At 43.8% G+C, this 20,584-nt stretch overlaps 1 protein-coding gene across 2 annotated transcripts; it reads right to left on the bottom strand.

Moving 5' to 3' along the window:
• Window positions 1–1,907: 1,907 nt before the first annotated feature.
• TXNDC15 (thioredoxin domain containing 15) lies at window positions 1,908–12,836 on the bottom strand. 2 transcript variants are annotated; one of them, XM_054717861.1, is made up of 6 exons: window positions 12,685–12,737; window positions 12,131–12,240; window positions 8,698–9,188; window positions 6,585–6,748; window positions 4,528–4,658; window positions 1,908–2,670 (listed from the first exon to the last, which is right to left on the bottom strand). In XM_054717861.1, the coding sequence occupies exons 3-6, from the start codon at window positions 9,127–9,129 to the stop codon at window positions 2,474–2,476; spliced, it is 924 nt and encodes a 307-aa protein (XP_054573836.1). In that variant the 5' UTR covers window positions 9,130–9,188; window positions 12,131–12,240; window positions 12,685–12,737; the 3' UTR covers window positions 1,908–2,473. The 2 variants fall into 2 exon arrangements, with proteins under 2 accessions (XP_054573836.1, XP_008140383.3); XM_008142161.3 differs by lacking the exon at window positions 12,131–12,240 and having other exon boundaries at window positions 12,685–12,836.
• Between the last annotated feature and the right edge of the window lie 7,748 nt (window positions 12,837–20,584).

Genomic DNA, 20,584 nt, shown 5'->3' with positions numbered 1-20,584 from the left:
GGTCTTGCTCTGCCTCTTTTTATATAAAAACTAGAGGCCCGATGCATGAAATTCGTGCAAGAGTAGGCCCTCCTTCCTCCGGCTGCCAACACCAGCTTCCCTCTGGCACCCGGGACCCAGGCTTCCCTTGTAGCCCCAGCTTCGTCTGGAAAGTCACCAATCTAATTAGCATATTACGCTTTTTTTTTATAGATTTTGTTCCATCCTGTGCTTCCCCTTAATACCAGTGCTCCATGGCTAGTACTCTATTCTTTTTATTTTTAACTCTACTCTTGAACCTCCCCTCCAAGGAATAGCCTGTTCCACATTTTCCTCTGTGGGAACCCCATGTAGCTTGTCTCAACTAAGTGATAGAAGCAAAGCCGTGGATGGTCATCCTGGGCGTCTTTCACAGCCCCAGACTAGATAGAGCAGGGCCCCATTACATATCAAAGGCATGAAAATCCTGTATCTTTAGAAGAATAACTCCCACTCTGGGAGTCTGAGGAAATGAGACTACGTACAGCCATAAATTCAGCAACAGATAGGTTGGGAAACCACTGCCAAATCTACTGAAAGGCCTACTATATAGCCATGGTTAGGAAAACTATTAGCAACAGTGAAATACTTACCATTTGTTAAGGGGGACAAAGACCCACAAAGTAATAAATTTTAGCTATATTATGACTAGCTATGGGAAACGTAACAGGAAGACTGGAGGGAAATACATGCCGTGATCGCTTAGGCCATGGCACAGAGGTGGGGCAGGGTACCATCCCACATATGATTAAGTCTGAAGCTGCGTCCCACATGTCATTAAGTCTGTAGCTGGGAGCTACATGACCAAGAGCCAAGTTACTTAGGGCCTCATTTTCTCTTCTGTAAAGTGAGGATACTAAAGAGCAGTGCCAATCTCATAAGGCTATTGTACAGATAAATGAAACTATATGTAAAACAGTACCTGGCGCACACACAGTAATATTCAAGTGTTGGTTATTATGAGAAATGGAATTATTAGAGGTTTTTCCCCTATATTTTAAGTGTAGATACATACATATGAAAGTTCAAATCCCAGCTTCATCAACTTACTATGTGTGTGACCTGGGTGAGTTGTTAAACCTCTGTGTCTGTGTTTGCTCACTTGTAAAGTGGAAATAATAATGGTACTGTTCTGAGCCACAGTTCCCTCCTGCCAGTGACTACCCCAGCCATAGCTGTCCACAACATGACATACAATTTTAAAATATCCTATATAATGTGAGAAGATTCATCTAAAAGGTTCTATTTCCATAAAATTTAGGGTGCCTTATGAAATGAACTCTCTAAAACACAAATAATTGCTAGGCCGGTGTGGCTCGGTGGTTGATCATCAACCTATGAACCAGGTGGTCAGGGTTCAATTCCCAGTCAGGGCACATGCCCGGGTTGCTAGCTCAATCCCCAGTGTGGAGTGTGCAGGAGGCAGCCAATCAATGATTCCCTCTCATCACTGATGTTTCTCTATCTCTCTCTCTGCCTCTCCCTTCCTCTCTAAAATCAATAAAAATATTTTTTAAGTAAATAAAATACAATCAGTATAAAAGTAATGTATCATCATGTGATTAGTTGTCATATCTGAATTTAAGGAACTTTTTAAAAACAGCTTTTCAAAAAGTTTGTATAAGTGACATGTTATATGTTTTCTATATGTGTCCTAAAACTAGACTAGAATAAACTTGTGGGCAAGAATAGTGTTTTATATTTCTTTTGGCTCTCACTAAACCTAGCACAGTGCTAACATTTTAAGGTTCAATTAATGCATGCTGGTTAAATAACTATGACTAAAATTAAGTTATTCTTTAGCACAGAACTGTTACTAAAGAAGCTTCAGTTATGATAATAACATTGACTTTCTCCTAATAGCTCTTACCCAGAAAAAACTTCTTAAGCCACTTAAAATTCTTTTAGTGAAATTAGAGGTCACAAACAACAGGATATTTGACTCTTATTTTCCCATTAGTTGCTACTTATAAGGTCATACTTACCAATTCTAGTTTATTCTTTCTGTAACAATACTTTCCTGCTTAAAGTCAGAGAGAGAAACTGCAAATGAACAGAAGACCAACCTTCTTAGACATATAAGGAATCCAGAGTTTTCTAATCTGAAAGTCCTATTTCTGCCTTCCATATAGTAAGCAGATTGTCATTCTACTCATTATTCCACCAAAATACATCTTCACATTTCAAACTGGATTATTCCCTTAAAATACTGGATTAAGTTCAAATAGTAAAAACAAGAATGGTGAAGTCTACTGAATATTTTTACATTTGCTTATTGCAATACTAGTTAAAACACCAGTTTATAATTTTTTTTTACACATTGAACAGTTCAACAAACGCATGATTCTTTGAAGTTGTAAATCAACTCTTCACTGGAGAAGATGTATGAAATTGCAGCATTAATTTCTGAAATGAAGGATTGAAATTCCTCTTTCCAACTTCCTTCAGTCCATCTCTACTCCACATGTTCCTGCTCTTGTCCTGGAATTAGCCACCGAATGCTCTCAGTTCGAATAGTAGCATACATAATAAAACTAATTAAAAAGAATAAGGAAAATACAAGCAACCAGTCCACGCTTTTTATCGAAGTGCTGGGAAGAGGTCCTATTTGGTCGGCTTGAGTTACCACCACATTTTTCTTGGCTTCTATACCTGCAAGAGAAAACAATTATTTCAAATCAGATAGAAAACACACCCGCTACAGATCTTTCTGAAGTATTTTGCATGGCATGCAAAATGACATGCAGTCTTAAAACACCACTGATACTATATCTGGGATGGGTTTCACCTGTCGGTGTAATTTGTAACTTGCCTTTCTCCCTGCCACATCAAAGGAACAGAAATCCATGCTGCTGTTCCAAGCTAAAACACTGGAATTTCTGTGAGCTCATCAGGGCATTGTAAGAGTTGTCTTTTGTTCTCTTTTGAAACCAAAGTCCAACAAGTAACTAGTAAAGCTACTCTCAGGAGTCTAAAGAAGGTTTTCACAGGTTAAGTAATGCAAAATACAAAATGCTTCCAAATAAATTTACTAAAAGCATTGTTAGCGCAAATAACAACTGGGATCAGTGACTACCGATTTCATTGGTATCCTAGGTTTTCTAGGAGCACTGAATAAAATAGCTCCCTTTCTCCATATCAGTCTGAATGACAAGACTTGAAATAGCTAACCACCTGGTAACAAGCCGCCTTCTCCTATGAGGTCACCCAGCTCTTTGTTATTTACTGTTAGATATAAGTAATTACATACAACTTAATGTATATGGAAGGTATGTTATAATTTGTATTTATTTTCAGGGAATATACTTCAAGAAGAAGATGGATGCTCATTATTGAGATGTTAAAGCTTTTGAGGGATAGACTTTTCCAATGAAGGAAATTTCTTCAATATACAAGGCCATCTGGTTTGGCAAATATTAAGGAATTAAAATAGCATCCGCAAATGGATTAATAAATGGAATACTATACAGCAACAAAAAACATAATCATACACAGCAGCGCAGATGAATCCCATAGATATAAGAGTGAAGCCTTAGCTGGTTTTGCTCAGTGGATAGAGCATCAGCCTGCGCAGACTGAAGGGTCCCGGGTTGGATTCTGGTCAAGGGCACATGCCTGGGTTGCAGGTTCAATCCCCAATAGGGGGCATACAGGAGGCAGCTAATCAATGATTCTCATCATTGGTATTTCAATCTCCCTTCCTCTCTGAAATCAATAAAAATATATATTTTTTTTAAAGTGAGTGAAATAAGCCAGATACAAACAATCTAGACTCTGTCTCCATTAACATAAAGTTCAACAACAGGTAACAGTAGTCTGTGGTGTTCAGAGTCAAGATGGTGGTCATCCATGGGGAGGGCAGGAGCAGTAGTGCTGAAACGGGGCTGGTACTATTCTCTTTCTGGATCTGAGTATTGTTACCCAAGGTGTTCACTTTGTGAAAATTCATTACCCAGTGCACTACTGACTGATGCATATTTTTGTGTAAATATTACACTCAAATGAAAAAGGATTTAAAAAGGTATCTACAGGTGTATGATATGTGAATTCTTTCTCAAAGTCCTTTTTTATTTTTTAAGTATATTTTTATTGATTTCAGAGAGGAAGGGAGAGGGAGAGAGAGATAGAAATATCAACGAGAGAGAATCATTGATAGCTGCTTCCTGCACACCCCCTACTGGGGATCGAGCCTGCAACCTGGGCATATGCTCTTGACCGGAAACCAACCCGGTACTCCAGTCCACAGGCCAACGCTCTATCCACTGAGCCAAACCAGCTAGGACTGTCCTTCAAAAAAAAAAGATATCTCTAATCGTATTAACATTACCTATTCATGTTATGCTTGTTACTGATTGAGAGACGTTTAACAGGCACATACAAGTTTATTAGAAGTTTTACATCTCAAAGCAATCTTGAATCCTTCACTTAAGGATGATAGCAGATCAGAACCCACAGAAGGCACATACCCCAGCAATAAAAAGTCTTCTACAGCTTATTACTTCTACCTACCTGTCTGGTTAAAAATGAAGATTTTCAGTGTTTCCAATGTTCTGTCTGTATGATTAAATCTAGCCATTGGTTTAGCTCCTTGAAATAACAAGATGTTAGGAACAGCTACGGTGCCAAACCTGGTGGAAAGGCTACAAGAAAAAGACAGAAACATGAATTAACAGTGGGCTTTCTCACACAGTTACTGTATGAGAATGGATGGCAATAAATGAAATAGGATCGGTCTGTATGGAGGTTTCTGATATTCAAACTCCAGACTTGTAGTTGTTTCTGACCACCTTCCTTATGGGTCACAGTTGGGGGCATTTCTGCTCTGCTGAGGTGCTTTCTATTACAATATGGAACTACACGTGACACAGTTACTCCACCATGTAAGTTCCTAACTGCCAGATCAAAGAGTTCTAACTCACAGACAAAAACACACTGTGTCAATTTATTTGACAAAGACATTTCACACTCTCCAGAATGCCCACCTCCATCTCTCATAAAGAATTCAACTTATGGTAAGCAATTAGTTTGGGAAAGTTGGCACAAAAGAATCTATGATCTAACAAACACACCAGGAAGTTCACAATTAGGGCAAGATGCTTGGGAAGTAACATGACCTGAGTGGTTTTGTTTCACCTTTACATAATACAGAGTAATGGTATGAGCTCTGAATCAAAACATTCTGGGTTCAAGGCTCAGTTCTGTCAGTGAACCAAGTAATCTGTGTAACCTGCAGACTACTAAACCTCTTTACACTTCAGTTTCCCCCATTAGTAATACTGGATAATCAGGATTTTTTCTTTTGTAAACATGCTTTAACTTAAATATTAATATATGAGACAAACTCATGTCCCACACTGCCATATAATAAAAACAAGTATCCTTTATTCTTCATCATTATGACACCATATCAGACACTGAGAAGGATGCAAGGAAATGAAGGAACAAAGCAGATGATAAAAGCCTGCAGGGAACGGGGGGGGGGGGGGGGGGGGGAGGAGGAGATGGGGATCACAGTACCAGACCTAAAACCAAAGAGTACTGAGCAGGTGCTAGAGCCAGCCCTGCCAGCCTGGAGGCAGTGGAGGGCCCGGTCAAAGCTGGATGTTGACCTGGACTGTCCTTCCCATCAATCTGTTCTCCTAGGCTAGGCCACTTAGATATTTCCCTGAAGCCCTTGTGAGAATTACTAATTTGTTGAACAATTTCTTTCTTCATAAACAGTTTAAGGTAAAGACTGGCAGTTACCTTATCTATACCAAAAATCAATGGAGCACAAATTAATCAAGTTTTATTCAACTTCAATTTTACACCAACTTGACCATCATCCAGCCTTGCCAAATTCTTTCACACACAACACTTCCTTGTGACCTGCTAAGGAACATCTGATTTAGAGGATGAGGAGCATGCAGTTTATAACCCAAGCATAGTCATAGCACTTAGGGGATATATATACTATCTGAACAATGTTCTCAGTAACTTATCTTATTGAATATTTAAAAAAGACACCCACTGAACAATATGAAAAAATAAAAATAAAACAATGGTAAATGTCATTTTAAAGGGCTAAATTAATTATTGAATTTATTCAATGTCTACTAAGGCATATTCAGGCAAAATTAAATGTAAGAGGGAAAGGGAGAAAAGAAAAAGGAAAAGAAATTCTAAGTAGACACAAAATAGGGGTGCCAAGAGTTAGGCTGTCAGGGTGGGGACCTAAACTGCAGAAGAAAGTCACAAAGGAAGATCTTACTTGTGACTGATTTTGCTAATTCGTTCTGGCCAGGATCTTAGGAAGTCCTCTGGCCCCTGCACTGCCACTACACAGAGAGCTGTTCTCCTTCCTCAAAAGGGACCTCCATAGAGTGAGCCATCAATTTCCTCAGTCAGTCGACATCCCTCACTCTTCACTCCCACTTGCCTTTCCCTTCCTTCAATCCCTCTAAAAAGCTCATGCCTACCTCCTCTGCATTTCACTTAACTACCACCTCCAAACAACTGCCACCAGTCATCCCAAAGGATGATTTGGGATGAGACAGAAACATGGAAACCCAACGAAGGGAAGATACCTGCTATGCTGAGATGCATCCAGGGCCAAAAAGTGAAGAGCTGGAAATGCCCGGGGCAGAGAATTAAAATGAGGGGCCAAGCTGGCAGAAAATCGGCACCAAGGGGTATAAAACAGGACTAGCGTGCAGTCACTACCATTGGGGTTTAGGAAATCCATAAGGTCCTATGGTAAAAGAAACAAGTATTACAGTCAGCAGCAAATGTACATTTTTCTGGAAGGATACCCAAGAAGCAGGAAAAGGAGGTACGGGGAGGGGGAGGAGGAAAACTGTAGTATATCTCCTTAAAACCTTTTGGATTTTGAATCATATGCATTCATCAATCAGCAGAAAAGTACTATCAAATAACAAGTTACACACTTTCCTTTAAGCTTTCTCAACATTACTATAGAGCAATTTTCATAATTTAGCCATTCAAATACTAGGTACTCACAGGGTATAGGCCACTGTCCCAACCTTTGATTGGGCATCTCACACAATCTAATGGCATTATTAAAAGCACTGTGCTCTCAGACCCAAACTATCATCTCAGCAGATCCCAGTCTGTACTGAGCAGTTGTATCAATGTATTTGGCCAAAGGTTAGTTCAAGTCAAAAGTGCACCATCCCTACCACCACCCTAACTCGGGCTGTTTAAACTGCTCTCTCCGGGTCGTGTGTGTGACACCTGGGACAAGTCCCACAGAGCTCAGGCACGGTGTTTACCAGGCACTGGGGAGGGTGTGAGGCCAGCACCGATCCTGCACTTGGAGGGGCTGCCGTGTGTTCAACATATCATACGTGGCCTCATTTAAAAGAGGCAATAACAGCCCTAGCTGTTTGGCTCCCTGGTTAGAGCTTTGGCCTGCAGACTAAAGGGTTGTGGGTTTGATTCTGGTCAAGGGCATGTACTGTAGTTGCAAGCTTGATCCCTGGCCCCGGTTGGGGCGCATGCAAGAGGCAACCAGTTGATGTATCACTCTCATATCAATGCTCTCTCTCCCCCTTTCCTTCTATACACTCTAAAAATCAATGGAAAAAATATCCTTAGGTGAGGATTAAAACAAACAAAAAAAGAAGCAATCACAGTCCTGGGCCTGGCTGGGTGGTTCAGTTGGTTGGAGCATCATCCCATACACCAAAAAGGTTTCAGGTTCAATTCCCAGTCAGAGCACATACCTAGGTGCAGGTTCCATTCCCGTTCAGGGTGCATATGGGGCAATGGGTTGGTGTTTCTCACACCAATGCTTCTCCTTCTCTCTCTCTCAAATCAATGAACATATCCTCAGGTGAGGATTAAAAAAAAATAAAAGGCAATCACAGCTTTCAGAGCTCAGACTTCTCTGCATTCGTGCTGCCATCCGACATAAAGCCATCCTACAGAAACTATCCCACAGAAAGCTATCAGGCTTTATCCCAGCATTTAGTGTGGAATCACTATTTATCTAACTAGCTGGAAAAACATGGCTGGGTTTGGGACAATTGTTTCAGCAGTCACTCAAGAGTAAACACTGGATTCACACTCTTTGGAGAAAAAGACTTTCCTCAATATAACATATTTCCCAGGGGCATCACTAATCTAAATCATGCTAACTTACAATTTTAACAATTCAGATTATTTTTTATAATTCAGATTTTTTTTAAGAGAGAGAGAGAGAAAGGGAGAGGGGGAGAGAGAGAGAAATACCCATGAGAGAGAAACACTGATCAGCTAGCTGCCTCATGGGGATCAAGCCTGCAACCTGGGCATGTGCCCTGACCGGGAATTGAACCCTGACCTCCTGGCTCATGGTTGACGCTCAACCACTGAGACACACTGGCCAGGCTATAATTCAGACTTTTTAAGTGGCTTCTGTTATGATTCTGATGTCTACTGGGATTTTTATCATGATGACTGGTGGTGAGACTACTCCAAGGATGATTAGGATGAAGTTGCCCCAAAGCATAATGGACACTAGTTATATCCATTCTCACTGATGCAGCCACTGAACATTATCCTACTTACAATATGATCAAGATTACCATCTGAAAGTTGATAGAGTCTTGAATCAAAACATCGATGTGCAAAAAATAAAAATAAAATAAAAAATAGATGTGCCAAAATGGAGAACAGTAGTAAGTCATTTTTTCTTACCTGTGACATATTTAAAATTTTCAGGGTGAAATTTTCTAGCCCGGTAACGTTTCTCTCCTCACAGCTGACCTTGGGGGATTTCTGGCTGTCAGTGTGATTGGAGTCCTCAGCGGGGGCCGGGTCAGCTTCCACTGCTTCTGGCTCTGAGTAATCCTCCTCTTCTCTCTCCGGGATGCCGGCTCCAGCGCTGTCCCGAGAAAAGAGGCTCTCCGGGAGGTGGCATGGTGAGTCTTCCTTCCTTCCAGCCCCACACGTGCCACTGCTGGGCTCTGAGCTCAGTTTGTCTTCGGCTTCCCCAGGAATCACAGACAGCATCACCATGTGGTTGCCCTCGGTGTCCAGCCCCAGCACTGCATCGGCTGCTTCTGCTGGCGTGTCCAGGACCACTGGGCCACGTGAAGGCTCCTCTTCACTCATGTACACAGTCCCCATCTGGAGAGCAGGGGCCGGCTGCTCCTCCCCTGACCATATGTGACCACTTTCCTCTGCAACTAAACATGCCAACATGCTCACAGTCACATTTGATTTCCAAAAAAATGAACCCCAAAGAGTTACAGTTCTCCTCAAATATGAAATTTTCCCTACAGAGAAAAGAGCTATCCTTCCCATTCAACTATCAGAGGGCCCCACCATTCTCCAGGTCATGAAGAAGGTCTCAAGGAGGTACTAGATTAATGAATGCCAAAAAAATAAGTAGATAAATACATAGCTTCAAGCAAAAATGGCTGCTTGCCATGTGAATTATAAGCAAAAAACGTTAATAATGGCTTTATGGAAGATTCTACTATGGTAAAGCATCTTTGCACACATTATAACAGTTATGTGCGATAGGAGGACAAGGGTTATTACCCCCACTTAACAGCTGTCCAACTGAGGCACAGAGTGGTTCAGCATAATGCCCAATGGCTCACAGCTAGCAAGCAGTGGAGCCAGGTCTCGGAGCACCCAGCAGTGCAGGAGCAGCAGCAGGGAGAAAAGGAGAACTCTCCTCCCACTTTGGAGCCACTGTAAAGGACCACATATACCCTCCCTCCTAAAGCAACCCAAAGAACAGTCAAATATGTGAAACCAGTTTCAGAAGACCAGTTACCAGGCAAAAAAGGACAGTGACCCTTGAGAAACAGGAAGCAAATGAGGAGAGCCCTACGACTGATCTAGCTTACTGCCTACGGGAGTTCCCACTGTGGCACGGGGAGGGGGGACACGGGCAGAGCCCAGCAGACTCAATGAGCTGAGGAAATGGAGCGGAGAGCAGGAAACCAAGGAGGAAGCAGAGTTTGCCGGAGAGAATACTGGATGGGAGACCTTCACAGCATGAACTCCGGAGATCTGCAAAGAGGCCCCTTACGTATACTGGTCAGCACATGCATGTGACTAAAATACCCAAAGCCAAAGAAAGAACCATCCAAAAGTATTAGAGGCAAGAGTACCTAGCACTCATACTTTTTCAGGCATACAAAAGATGAAAGAATTCCTCACCAGCAGATCCACATGACAAGAATTTTAAAGGAACTCCTTCAGGCAGAAGAAAAATGATACCAAATGGAAATATGGATCCACACAAAAGAATGAGGAGCACCAGAAATAGTAGCTAAATGGATAAATATACACAATTCTTTCTGAAAGTCTAGCTATGAAGGAGGACAAGAAATATGGGGGAGTTGCTATGGGCAGGCAAGGGGCTAAGGGAGGTTTCTGTTTTGGTTTTTAGGACATAGGAGAACTTAAGGATGTTTAAAGCTGATGGGAAAGCATGTAAGGAGGAAGAGGTGACAATATAGGTTAGATATGGCAGTGTACGGGGCTTGGCTAACACGGCCGAACCTGGACAGAAGGGGCTCAGTGCCTGGGCAGGGAACTCTGCAAATTTGGTATATGATTATCTAAGGATGACGCTGGGGCTTCGAGGGCCAAGCCCCTTGCACAAATTTCATGCATCAGGCCTCTAGTACAAAATAATTGAATGTAAACTGTAATTGAAAAATAAAATAAATAAAAAGCCTGAGATTTTCAGCCATCCTGAAAAGAAACGGGCCGGTGAGGGTTCCTAGGTCCTCACCCCATTCACGGCCTGGCCATGATGACCAATGACCCACCCATGGCTGGTGTTATCCTCGGGTCCACATGCCAGGTAGACTCACTGAATGCAACAATGCAAGTCAGTCCCCTGAATCAGCCCAGAAACAGAAAGCACATTCCATCTGGGCGATTCCAGGAGAACTTAATAAAAGGGACCACCAACATGTGGGCTGGGGGTAGAGAAAACAAAAACTATGATAAGGAACTCCAGGGCCAGTAACAGCAGAGGGCAAGCCAGTTACCACTGATAGGTCTTAAAAGGCCAGAGGCGAGCCCTAGCTGGTTCGGCTCAGCGGATAGAGCCTCAGCCTGCAGACTGAAGGGTCCAGGGTTCGATTCCGGTCAAGGGCATGTACTCGGTTGCAGGCTTGATCCCTGGCCCCGTGAGGGCGCATGCGGGAAGGCAACCAATCGATGTGTATCTCTCACATCGATGTTTCTCTCTGTCTCTCCCCCTCCCTTTCATTCCCTCTAGAATCAATGGGAAAATATCCTCAGGTGAGGATTAACAACGACAACAAAAGAGGCCAGAGGTGAAACAGTCACAGAACCTTGAAACAGCAAGGACAGACTTTCAAAAGCTGTGTCCAGTGGAGGGACACAGCCCACCTGTGATAACCACTGAGGGAGGGAGCTAAGAGAATCAATACCCTGACCTCTCTCCCCACTCATTCTAACCCAAAGGAAGCCAGAAGGCGGGAGAGACCATTGTTACTCCATACGGGGCAGCTACTCAAGGTACAGAGCAGGATGGAGAAGGCTTGAGAATGATCTGGGAGACAAACGAGACACCCAGCACAGGCTGTCCCCTCGTTGAGGCTGAGGGTTAAGTGCAGTGACAGAGGGTAGTACAGAGATTTGACTGTGAAATCAGGCAGACCGGGGCTTCAATCGTGGCTCCTCAACTCTGACCGACTTTGGAAAAAGTCTGATTGATGCTGAGTCTCAGCGTACTCATCTATAACACAGTGACGATAACATCTATTTTCATTCAAGATGAAATAAGACGATGCTCATCGAGCCCTAAGCACAGCACCTGGCACACAGTGGGTGCTTTCACTGATGGTAATTCTTTATTCCTCAGCCTCCTCCCTGATCAGCAAGGACCTTGATACCCAGGGAAAGGAAAGACCTACCTGTTCCTGTTTGGAATGAACAAGCAAAGCCGCATAAAGGAGTGGGGGGAAGAGCAATGAGAGGAAGGCCTCCACTCCTGGACCGGCCATCCTCGGAGTGGCTGCCCTCCCCACGCGGGGAGCCCTGCGAGCATGCCTGGCAAGCAGCGGGTTACCCTGTGGGGGTCTCCTGTGCTTCTGTCATCTGCCCTTCATACAGGCACCTGAGCAAGACTGACCTTCTTAAGACAGTGGTCGAGCAGGGTGCACAATAAAGCGTGGGCTTTGCAAGTCAGACAGGCTCTGCCGTTTTCCGGAAGTGCAAACTCTGGCAGATTACCTGGCCCCTCTGAAATGAAGATGCGAATGACACCCAGCTCACAGGGTCGGTGGGAGATGAGGATGAAAGGGCTACGCACAATTCCTGGCTCCTGTTAAGGGCAGCACAAACGCCGGCTATTCGTGGTCAGTGTTAGCATTGATTACAAAGTGCTCACCGCCATAACAAAGTGCCTCCGTGAACGCTAGGGCACGGTCACCCTACCGCCAGCCCTCTGCTGAGGGCACCTGACCGTGGCCGGGGCACACCCGGCCGCCCCGCTCCGCCGTGCCTCCCACCGCGGACCACAAGCCGGGATCACGGAGGGGCGGAGGGGGAGGGTCGGGACAACGCGGGGAGAAGAGCCGGCAAGAGGCAAGGAGAGGCGCGCGTTGCGGGCCTTGGCGCAGGTGAGACCGTCGCCCGGGCGGGCCGCCGCCTGCCGCCCCCAGCCACGGCCCAGCCCGCACTCACCGTCCTGGCCGCGGGCGGGAGGCCCCAGCAGCCACAGCAGTACCTGCCACCAGCCGAGGAGCCGCATCGCGCGGGGCGGCGGCCCGGACCACCACCCAGGCCGAAGGGCAACCGGCGCTCGGCGACGGGAGTTGCGCTCCCCGCCGGAGGAAAGACGGGGACGGACCGGCCGGAAGCGCAGGCGCGGCCGCACCGCCATCTTGGAAGCTGGCAGCCGCCGCGGACGCCATCTTGGTGTCGGGCGGCTTGCCTCGGGCTTGTTGCCGGCGCAGTGGTTTCAGGGTCTTCAGGAGCCAAGCACCAGATGCCTCAGGTTATCTTGAACTTTCCTGACCCCCCAGTTCTGGGCGGGGTGCCAGCAGAGACCCGCGGCCCTCTTTCTTCGCGGCTGCTGGCTGCACACGCTGCCCCGCTCAGAGTGCCTTCTCCTTCCGGATGCAGGCCTTCGAAGCTCCTGCCCTAGCCCGTTACCCCACCTGGGGTGGTGGGGTAAATACAGGATGCCCGGCTACATGTGGATTTCACAGAAATAACTAGTATGTTTTTACTGTAAGAGGCATACCGAAATGCACTTGTAACGGAGGCCCCGCAATTTTATTTGGTGCATCTGACCGTCCTAACTCTCCCTGCCTTCTCAGGGCAGGAGGTTTGGGATGGTTTTGTGGTGTAAAAACGTCCGAACCCGTGGAGAATCTGAGTTTATTCGAGCCAAATTGACAATAATTGCTGGGAAGCAAACATCTCAGCAGATTAAGAAAAGGCTCTGGGAATGGCAGACAGCTCATTTTATACATTAAAATAGATTAGGGAGGCGGGAGAAAGCAGAGCTGGGAAACCTCTGAGGCTGCATAACGACGAGTAAAAGGGAGAGACAGCACAGAGCTGGTACGTGGAAAACAAGATAACGTAAGGGGGTGATGTGGTCTCTGCTCGGTGCTGTGGGTGTGCTCGGGGGGCGTCTTTTTCACTTAGGCCTGGGTCCTGGAGGAGGTGAAGCCACCTGGAGCATAAAGCCAGGGCCTAGAATGAAGAAAGATGGATGGGAAGGGGAGGGGTGCAATGAGGGGCAGGTCTGTGCATTCCCGAGAAAAGTCACAGAGCGGGGAAGCTAGGAATATTCTCAGAGGGGTAGACAGGATGACCCTCCTTGTCAGCAGTTGGAGGGGAGGGTCTCCTAAAAAAAAGAATACAGCAAGTTTTGAGCAGCCACTAGTGCTAAGTCGATGTGGAGAGTGCAGCTTTCAAACTTATTTTAAGAGGGTGAAAAAATAGAAATAGATTTAAAAGATCTTTATATCGAGGCATTGGTAAATATAGCAACGTTAAAAGGAACCTGGGCTTTTTGGCCATGTGGTGAATTCCATCTCCAACATTTATAAAAGTATATGGTCGGTCAGGTCTGTAACTTTTCTCAAAGTTCACTTTCTTCATCTGTAAAATGGGGATGAAATTAGTTCTGTGGATTAAATGAGATGTAACGTGATGAGCACAGTTCCTGATGCGCAGTAAGCACTTCAAAATGGGAGCCCCTGACAGATGGTTAGACCAGAAAGATGCATCATCAATATGACCCCGTGGGTGATCATTATATTCTAAATAGGCTGCCATGGTTTTGCTACAAAAAATTCTCAAGCAGGCCCCGTAGTATCTGAGACAATGGACTGATCACTACAGTCATCATTGGACTACCTCCCTCACCCCCAACAGTGTACATTTAATAACAAACTTTTCCTTCTTTAACTTACGCTCTCCCTGTACCCTCCTCTACACCCAATTTGAAGGTGCATGAAAAGCGAAAAGGACAGAGGATTAAGGGGATTTGGGATTAATGAAAAGGAGGCTGATTTGACTCATCTGGACACTCCAGCATGGATGCCCCATAGTTACGACTCTTTCCTTTTTATTATGTCCTTTCCCTACCTGTGTTTGTGCTTTGGCTGTTTGTTTGGAGAGACAAACATTTACAGATGTTGGAATTGTTTAATGACTACTCAATAAATGCAGCCAACAGGACAGAATGCACATTTGACTTTCTCACCACCAGGTGGCACATGCACTTATTTTTTATGAGAAAATTGCCTTCAAGCTTGTCATGAAACTGATTTTATTTTCGTGGGATTTTTTTGGGGGGTGGAGGGAGTAGAGTTGACATCATCCTCTTCCTTTGGCTGAAATGAAATCTATGCACCAACACCACAGGACCTGGGATTATTCATACAAGAATCTGATAACTATTGGAATTGTTATGCACAACTACACATCTGCACTGTTTAATTTGTCCCTCTTTTTTTTTTTTTAATTCTTCGTCTGAGGATATTTCCTCATTGATTTTTAGAGAGAGTGGGAAAGGGGGGTGGAGAGAGAGAGGCATGGATGTGAGAGAGACACATCCATTGGCAGCTTCCTACACATGCCCTGAACCCGTGACCATTTGGTCTGCGGGCCGACATTCCAACCACTGAGACAAACTGGCCAGGGCATGTTTTGTTTTGTTTTTCCTTTGTTAATTAAGGTATTACATATGTGTCCTTATCCCCCCATTGATCCCCCACACACACCCCTCTCATGCCCTCACCCCCCTGGTGTCTGTGTTCATTGGTTAGGCTATATGCATGCATACAAGTCCTTTGGCTGATCTCTCCCCCTTACCCCCACACGGCATGTGTTGTTTTAAGTCACTAAGTTTTGGGTGATTTTTTAATAGAATAGATAATTTCATTTTATTTTGTATGAATCTTAAGAGAATATTTCTATTAATTTAATAAATCAGTACTTTGGGCACATATTCACATAGTTTTATTCCAAGCTCCTTTCCCATTCTTATCATTTTAATGTTATATTTTGATGAACTTCACTTGACCCAATGCACTCATTATTTCATCAATACTGGGTATTCTTTGGAGTTATAACAAAAGGAGATTATCCTGAGCTCCTTCAATAATTCAGTATACTACCCCCCCCCTCCCCAACTGATTCTTGTATGTGCCCTGACCAGGGATTGAACCTGCAACCTTGGCATATCAGAACAACGCTCTAGCCAACTGAGCTACCTGGCCAGGGCAAGACTTTTTTTATATTATGGTATACAATCAGTAACTCATTTCAAGTGATATCACACTGTTAGTCAATACTTTTGTAATAGCTTGTGTAAATATATTAGATTTAAATATATTAATTTTATTTAAAAGCTAGTGAGAAGGATCCTATTGGGAGAGGTTTAAGATATAGGAGAGAGGATAATCTCTGAGAAGTGGGGAAAGAGATCCAGAGGGTGGAAAACCTGAGACAGAGAAATATCTCCTCCATTGGAATAGGAGGAAAGGATGGGTGCAGGTAAGCAATTTTCTCTGTGAAGAAGAAAGATGGTCTGCTGGGAGCGAGGCTGGGGTAGTACTCAAGTATCTAAGGAAAGTGGAGAGTAGAAATCTGAAATAACCTAAATGAAGAATGGCATGAAAGCGAAGAATATAAAAGAACTTCCTGGTAGTGTTGGGGATCCAGCTGTAGTCACATGACAATTTATAGTGACAAATGGTGCAGGTAAGCATTTTTCTCCAATAGCATTTAGCAGCCCAAGAGTCAATGGGAGCCAAATTAGCCCAGAGTTAGTATTTTTCCAGGCTTGTGTGATGAAAAGACCAGGGGAAATTAGTTCAAAATAATACCTGCTAATGTTTGTCAGTATCGTTGACTCTTATTATTTTTAAAGGGAAATTTCATTCCTCGGCTATTTCTTATGCTTATGAGGATTTAGTTTAACCTAACAATCATTATAATCAGTGTTATTAATTATGTACTGTTGCAGAACAAATTACCCACCAACTTTGTTTCTGGAAACAGTAATAATGATTTATTTTTCTCACCATCACTTATGTAGGTTAGGAATTCAGGAAGGACTTAGCTGTTGGTTCTGGCTCAGGATCTCTCGTGAGATTGCAATCAAAATGTTGGCTAGGGCTACAGTCATTTGAAGGCTTCACTGGGGCTAACAGGTCTGCTTCCAAGATGGCAAGTTGGTGATGACTGTTGGCAGAAGGGCTCAGTCCTCAACCATGTGGATCTCTCCACAGGACTGTTTGTGTTCTTATGGCACAACAGGTGATTTCCCATACCAAGTAGTCCAAGAAAACCTGCAATATCTTGTTTGGCCTACCCTCAGAAATCACACATCATTTCTACAATAGCCTATTGGTTACACAGGTCACCATGTACAGTGTGGGAGAGGGCTATCCAAGGGCATACCAGGAAGTGAGGAGCATTAGGAGACACACTATAGGCTGCCTTATCACAACTGAGGAATAAGATTTGGATACCTATGGTATAAATACTTGATGATGTTATAAATAATATGAAATAACATTTAAAAAACCTATCCAGCCATTACTTACTAGTGGCCCAGTGCACGAAATTCGTGCACATTAAAAGTGAATTAGAGGAAATATTTTAATATTGCTATTTGCCCTTTCTCTATAATAAAGTGTCAGAGCTGAAAGAAAATCAGTAAAATGTATATGAAAATCTCCCTCCTGTCAGAGTCTGGGGCGCACCACAGGACCCAGAGTCAAGTCCCTGCCCACCCACACATGCCTCGAAATCGCATGAGACCCAGACCCGGCCGGCCCCACCTGCGTCAAGCCCCACCGGGTGGGAGACGCAGCCTCAGGATCCTGTCAAGCCCTGCCAGGCGGGGGACTCAGGATGCAGCCTCAGGTCCCCCGTCAAGCCCCGCCAGGCGAGAGACAAAGCCTGCTGATCGCACGTAATGACCATTTGCATATTAGCCTTTTACTAGATGTTCTTCCTTCCCTTTTCAATTAATTGAATCTAATTTTTTTTTGAGAAGCACTTGTGCTTTCAACAGGATGAGAAGTTGTTTCAGAAATGCAAAATCTTAAAGTAATAAACCCCTAAATTATGATTCAATTTACTGTTTGACACTGTGTCCAGTATAGCATTTGGAGATACTGATTCACTAATCCCACCTTCAAAATATTAAAATTGACATAAAAATGGTGACTATACAGTGAGTGGCCAGATTATTATGATCTCTGAACACATTAATAATCTGGCCACTCAGTGTATATCCTATATAATAAAAGGCTAATATGCAAATTGTCCCCTCGACCAGGAGTTCGACTAGCAGGCAGGCTGGCCAACCGCCCATGTCCCCTCCTCCTGGCCAGACTGGCCGGACCCCACCCATGCACGAATTCATGCTCCAGGCCTTTAATACACACACACACACACACACACACACACACACACAGTGGCCAGATTATTATGCATTCAGAGATCATAATAATCTGGCCACTCAGTGTATATGCTTAACCCATGAACACAGATAATAGTGTGGTGAAGACCTGGGAGGTGGGGTAGGGGAGAGCCAGAGCTAGAAGAGGTCAATGGGGGGGGGAGGGGGAGGTACATCTGTATAACTTTCAACAATAAATAAAAATTTCTCACATTAAAAAAAGTTACTATAGCCCTGGCCAATGTTTGTCAGTGGTAGAGCATTGGCCTGTGCACTTTAAGGTTGCAAATTCAATTCCTGGTCAAGGGCCCAGTTGGGACGCATGCAGGAGGCAATCAGTTGATGTTTCTCTGTGGGGGGGGGGGAGGGGCGTGGGGGGGGGAGGGGTGTCTCGTTCTCTCTCCCTCTCTCTCCAGAAATCAATGGAAAAAAGTATCCTCCAGTGAGGATTAACAATAACAACAAAGGCGACTATAAAAAGAAAGGGCAATAGACCATATATCTTTTGTTGTAAAAACAGTATATGCAATTCTCAAGAAGGAAGATCAAATCCTTCAAGTGTTGGAAGTACCCTTACAGCCAAGCTTTCCAAATAAGAATACCTGCACCCATTTATATCCTTCTTACCCTGCTCCATCCCCAATCCAGATCATTTCAAGTAACTTGAAGGTTAAAGGAATATCTCCTGCCTGGTGTTCTGCTAATATCAATACCCAAATGCCCAAATCAATGGGCAAACTTTACAAATTAAAAAATTCAGTCTGTTTTCATTTTATTAAGATACTTTGTTAAAAGACCTTTTTGAATGGATAACAAAAACTAAAATTTTCACACTAACATATCCCAAGTGCTGGGTTAAGTATTTTGACTTTATGGGTCATAAAATTCTCATATCCTTGGAATAAATACATTATAATTTTAAAAATAAAATAGTAATTTGCCTAAGGTCCCACATTAATGGCAGTGCTTGAATAAGAACCCAAATCCAAACTGTCAGTATGCTAAATTACCCATATGCATTATTCTCATTACAAACTCCATTTCTGAAACTTAGAAAAATTAAGCAACAATTTGAGAAAGGTCATAAGCTAGTGAATGATTGTGCAGGGACTCAAGTCTCGTTCTGTCTCTAAATACAGTGTATTTTGCTACATACAGAAAAGTAACATAAATATCAAACAAATTGAGATTAACCAAATAGGCCACTGAAATAGGCAGTGAGTGCCTGAAACAATACTTAACCACTACTCAATATCTATTTGAAACCAGGATTCAAACATTTGACAAGGGCTAGATCAACAATTTCTAGCTTCATATAAGCAACTAGAGGCCTGGTGCACCGCTTTGTGCACCAGTGGGGTCCTTCGGCCTGGCCTGCGGGGATCAGGGCGAAACCAGCTCTCTTGACCTCCCCTGAGGGGGTCCCGGATTGGGAGAGTGCAGTTCTCGGGTGATGCACCCCAGAATCAGGCTCCCTCCTCTCTGATTCCAGGTGCATCACCCATGAACAGCAGCTGCCAAGTCACCGCAGCTTGACAACTCCTGCGTTGAGCATCTGCCCCCCGGTGGTCAGTGCGTGTCATAGCTACCGGTCGGAGCGTCTGCCCCCTGGTGGTCATTGCACATCATAGCCACTTAGGCTTTTATATACATAGATTGCAACAAAAATAATACTTTACCAAGTGCCATGAAAAAACAAACCTTTATCCAAATGGGGTGTGATGGCAGGAGTGAAGGAAGAGGAAAAAAAGCTCAGAGGGTGCTTTATCAAAGCAGGAAACTGATATGGGTAAGACATATGTGTGCAGGGAAGGACTATAATTTGAAAACAAAAGGCTTATGCTCACACTTCCAATGTCTGCTCAGAGGGATACCCTAGAATCAGAAGTTTGTTAGCAACAGATCTCAGACTGAATATCTAACACTTCAAACTGTACTTTTTTTTCTGTTTTTCTTCCTTATCCCACCTATCTTTATTTAAATATCCTTTGTTTACAAAAAACTTTTTTTTAACCCTCACCCGAAGATGTTTTTTATTGATTTTTTAGAGGGGAAGGGAAAAAGAGAGAGACATCAATGTGAGAGACATCCATCAGTTGCCTCCCTCCTGGATGAGCCCCGTCTGACCCAAACCCGCAAGCTAGGTATGTGTCCTGACCCAGAATGAAACTTTTGGTGTATGGGACGATGCTCCAACCAAGCCACACCAGCCAGGGCAAAAAAAAACAAAAAAACATTTTTTTAAATATGCCAATATGCCATTGTAGATCCTTTCAGTTTCTGTATTTTGTAAAATAGTAATTTTAGAAAATGGAGGACATTCTTCTAAACCCCAAACACCCTAAAATTCAAGACAGAGCACACTGCTTCCCTAAATTGCTTTGCTATTTAAAACCTTTTTGCAAGTCTGGAACATCTTGTCATACCATCTGATATACTAGGACAGTGGTCGGCAAACTGCGGCTCGCGAGCCACATGTGGCTCTTTGGCCCCTTGAGTGTGGCTCTTCCACAAAATACCACGGCCTAGGCGAGTCTATTTTGAAGAAATGGTGTTAGAAGAAGTTTAAGTTTAAAAAATTTGGCTCTCAAAAGAAATTTCAATCGTTGTACAGTTGATATTTGGCTCTGTTGACTAATGAGTTTGCCG

This window comes from Eptesicus fuscus, chromosome 6 (genome assembly GCF_027574615.1).
Source record: "Eptesicus fuscus isolate TK198812 chromosome 6, DD_ASM_mEF_20220401, whole genome shotgun sequence".
NCBI lineage: Eukaryota > Metazoa > Chordata > Mammalia > Chiroptera > Vespertilionidae > Eptesicus > Eptesicus fuscus.
This window is presented reverse-complemented; position numbering and strand designations above follow the sequence as displayed.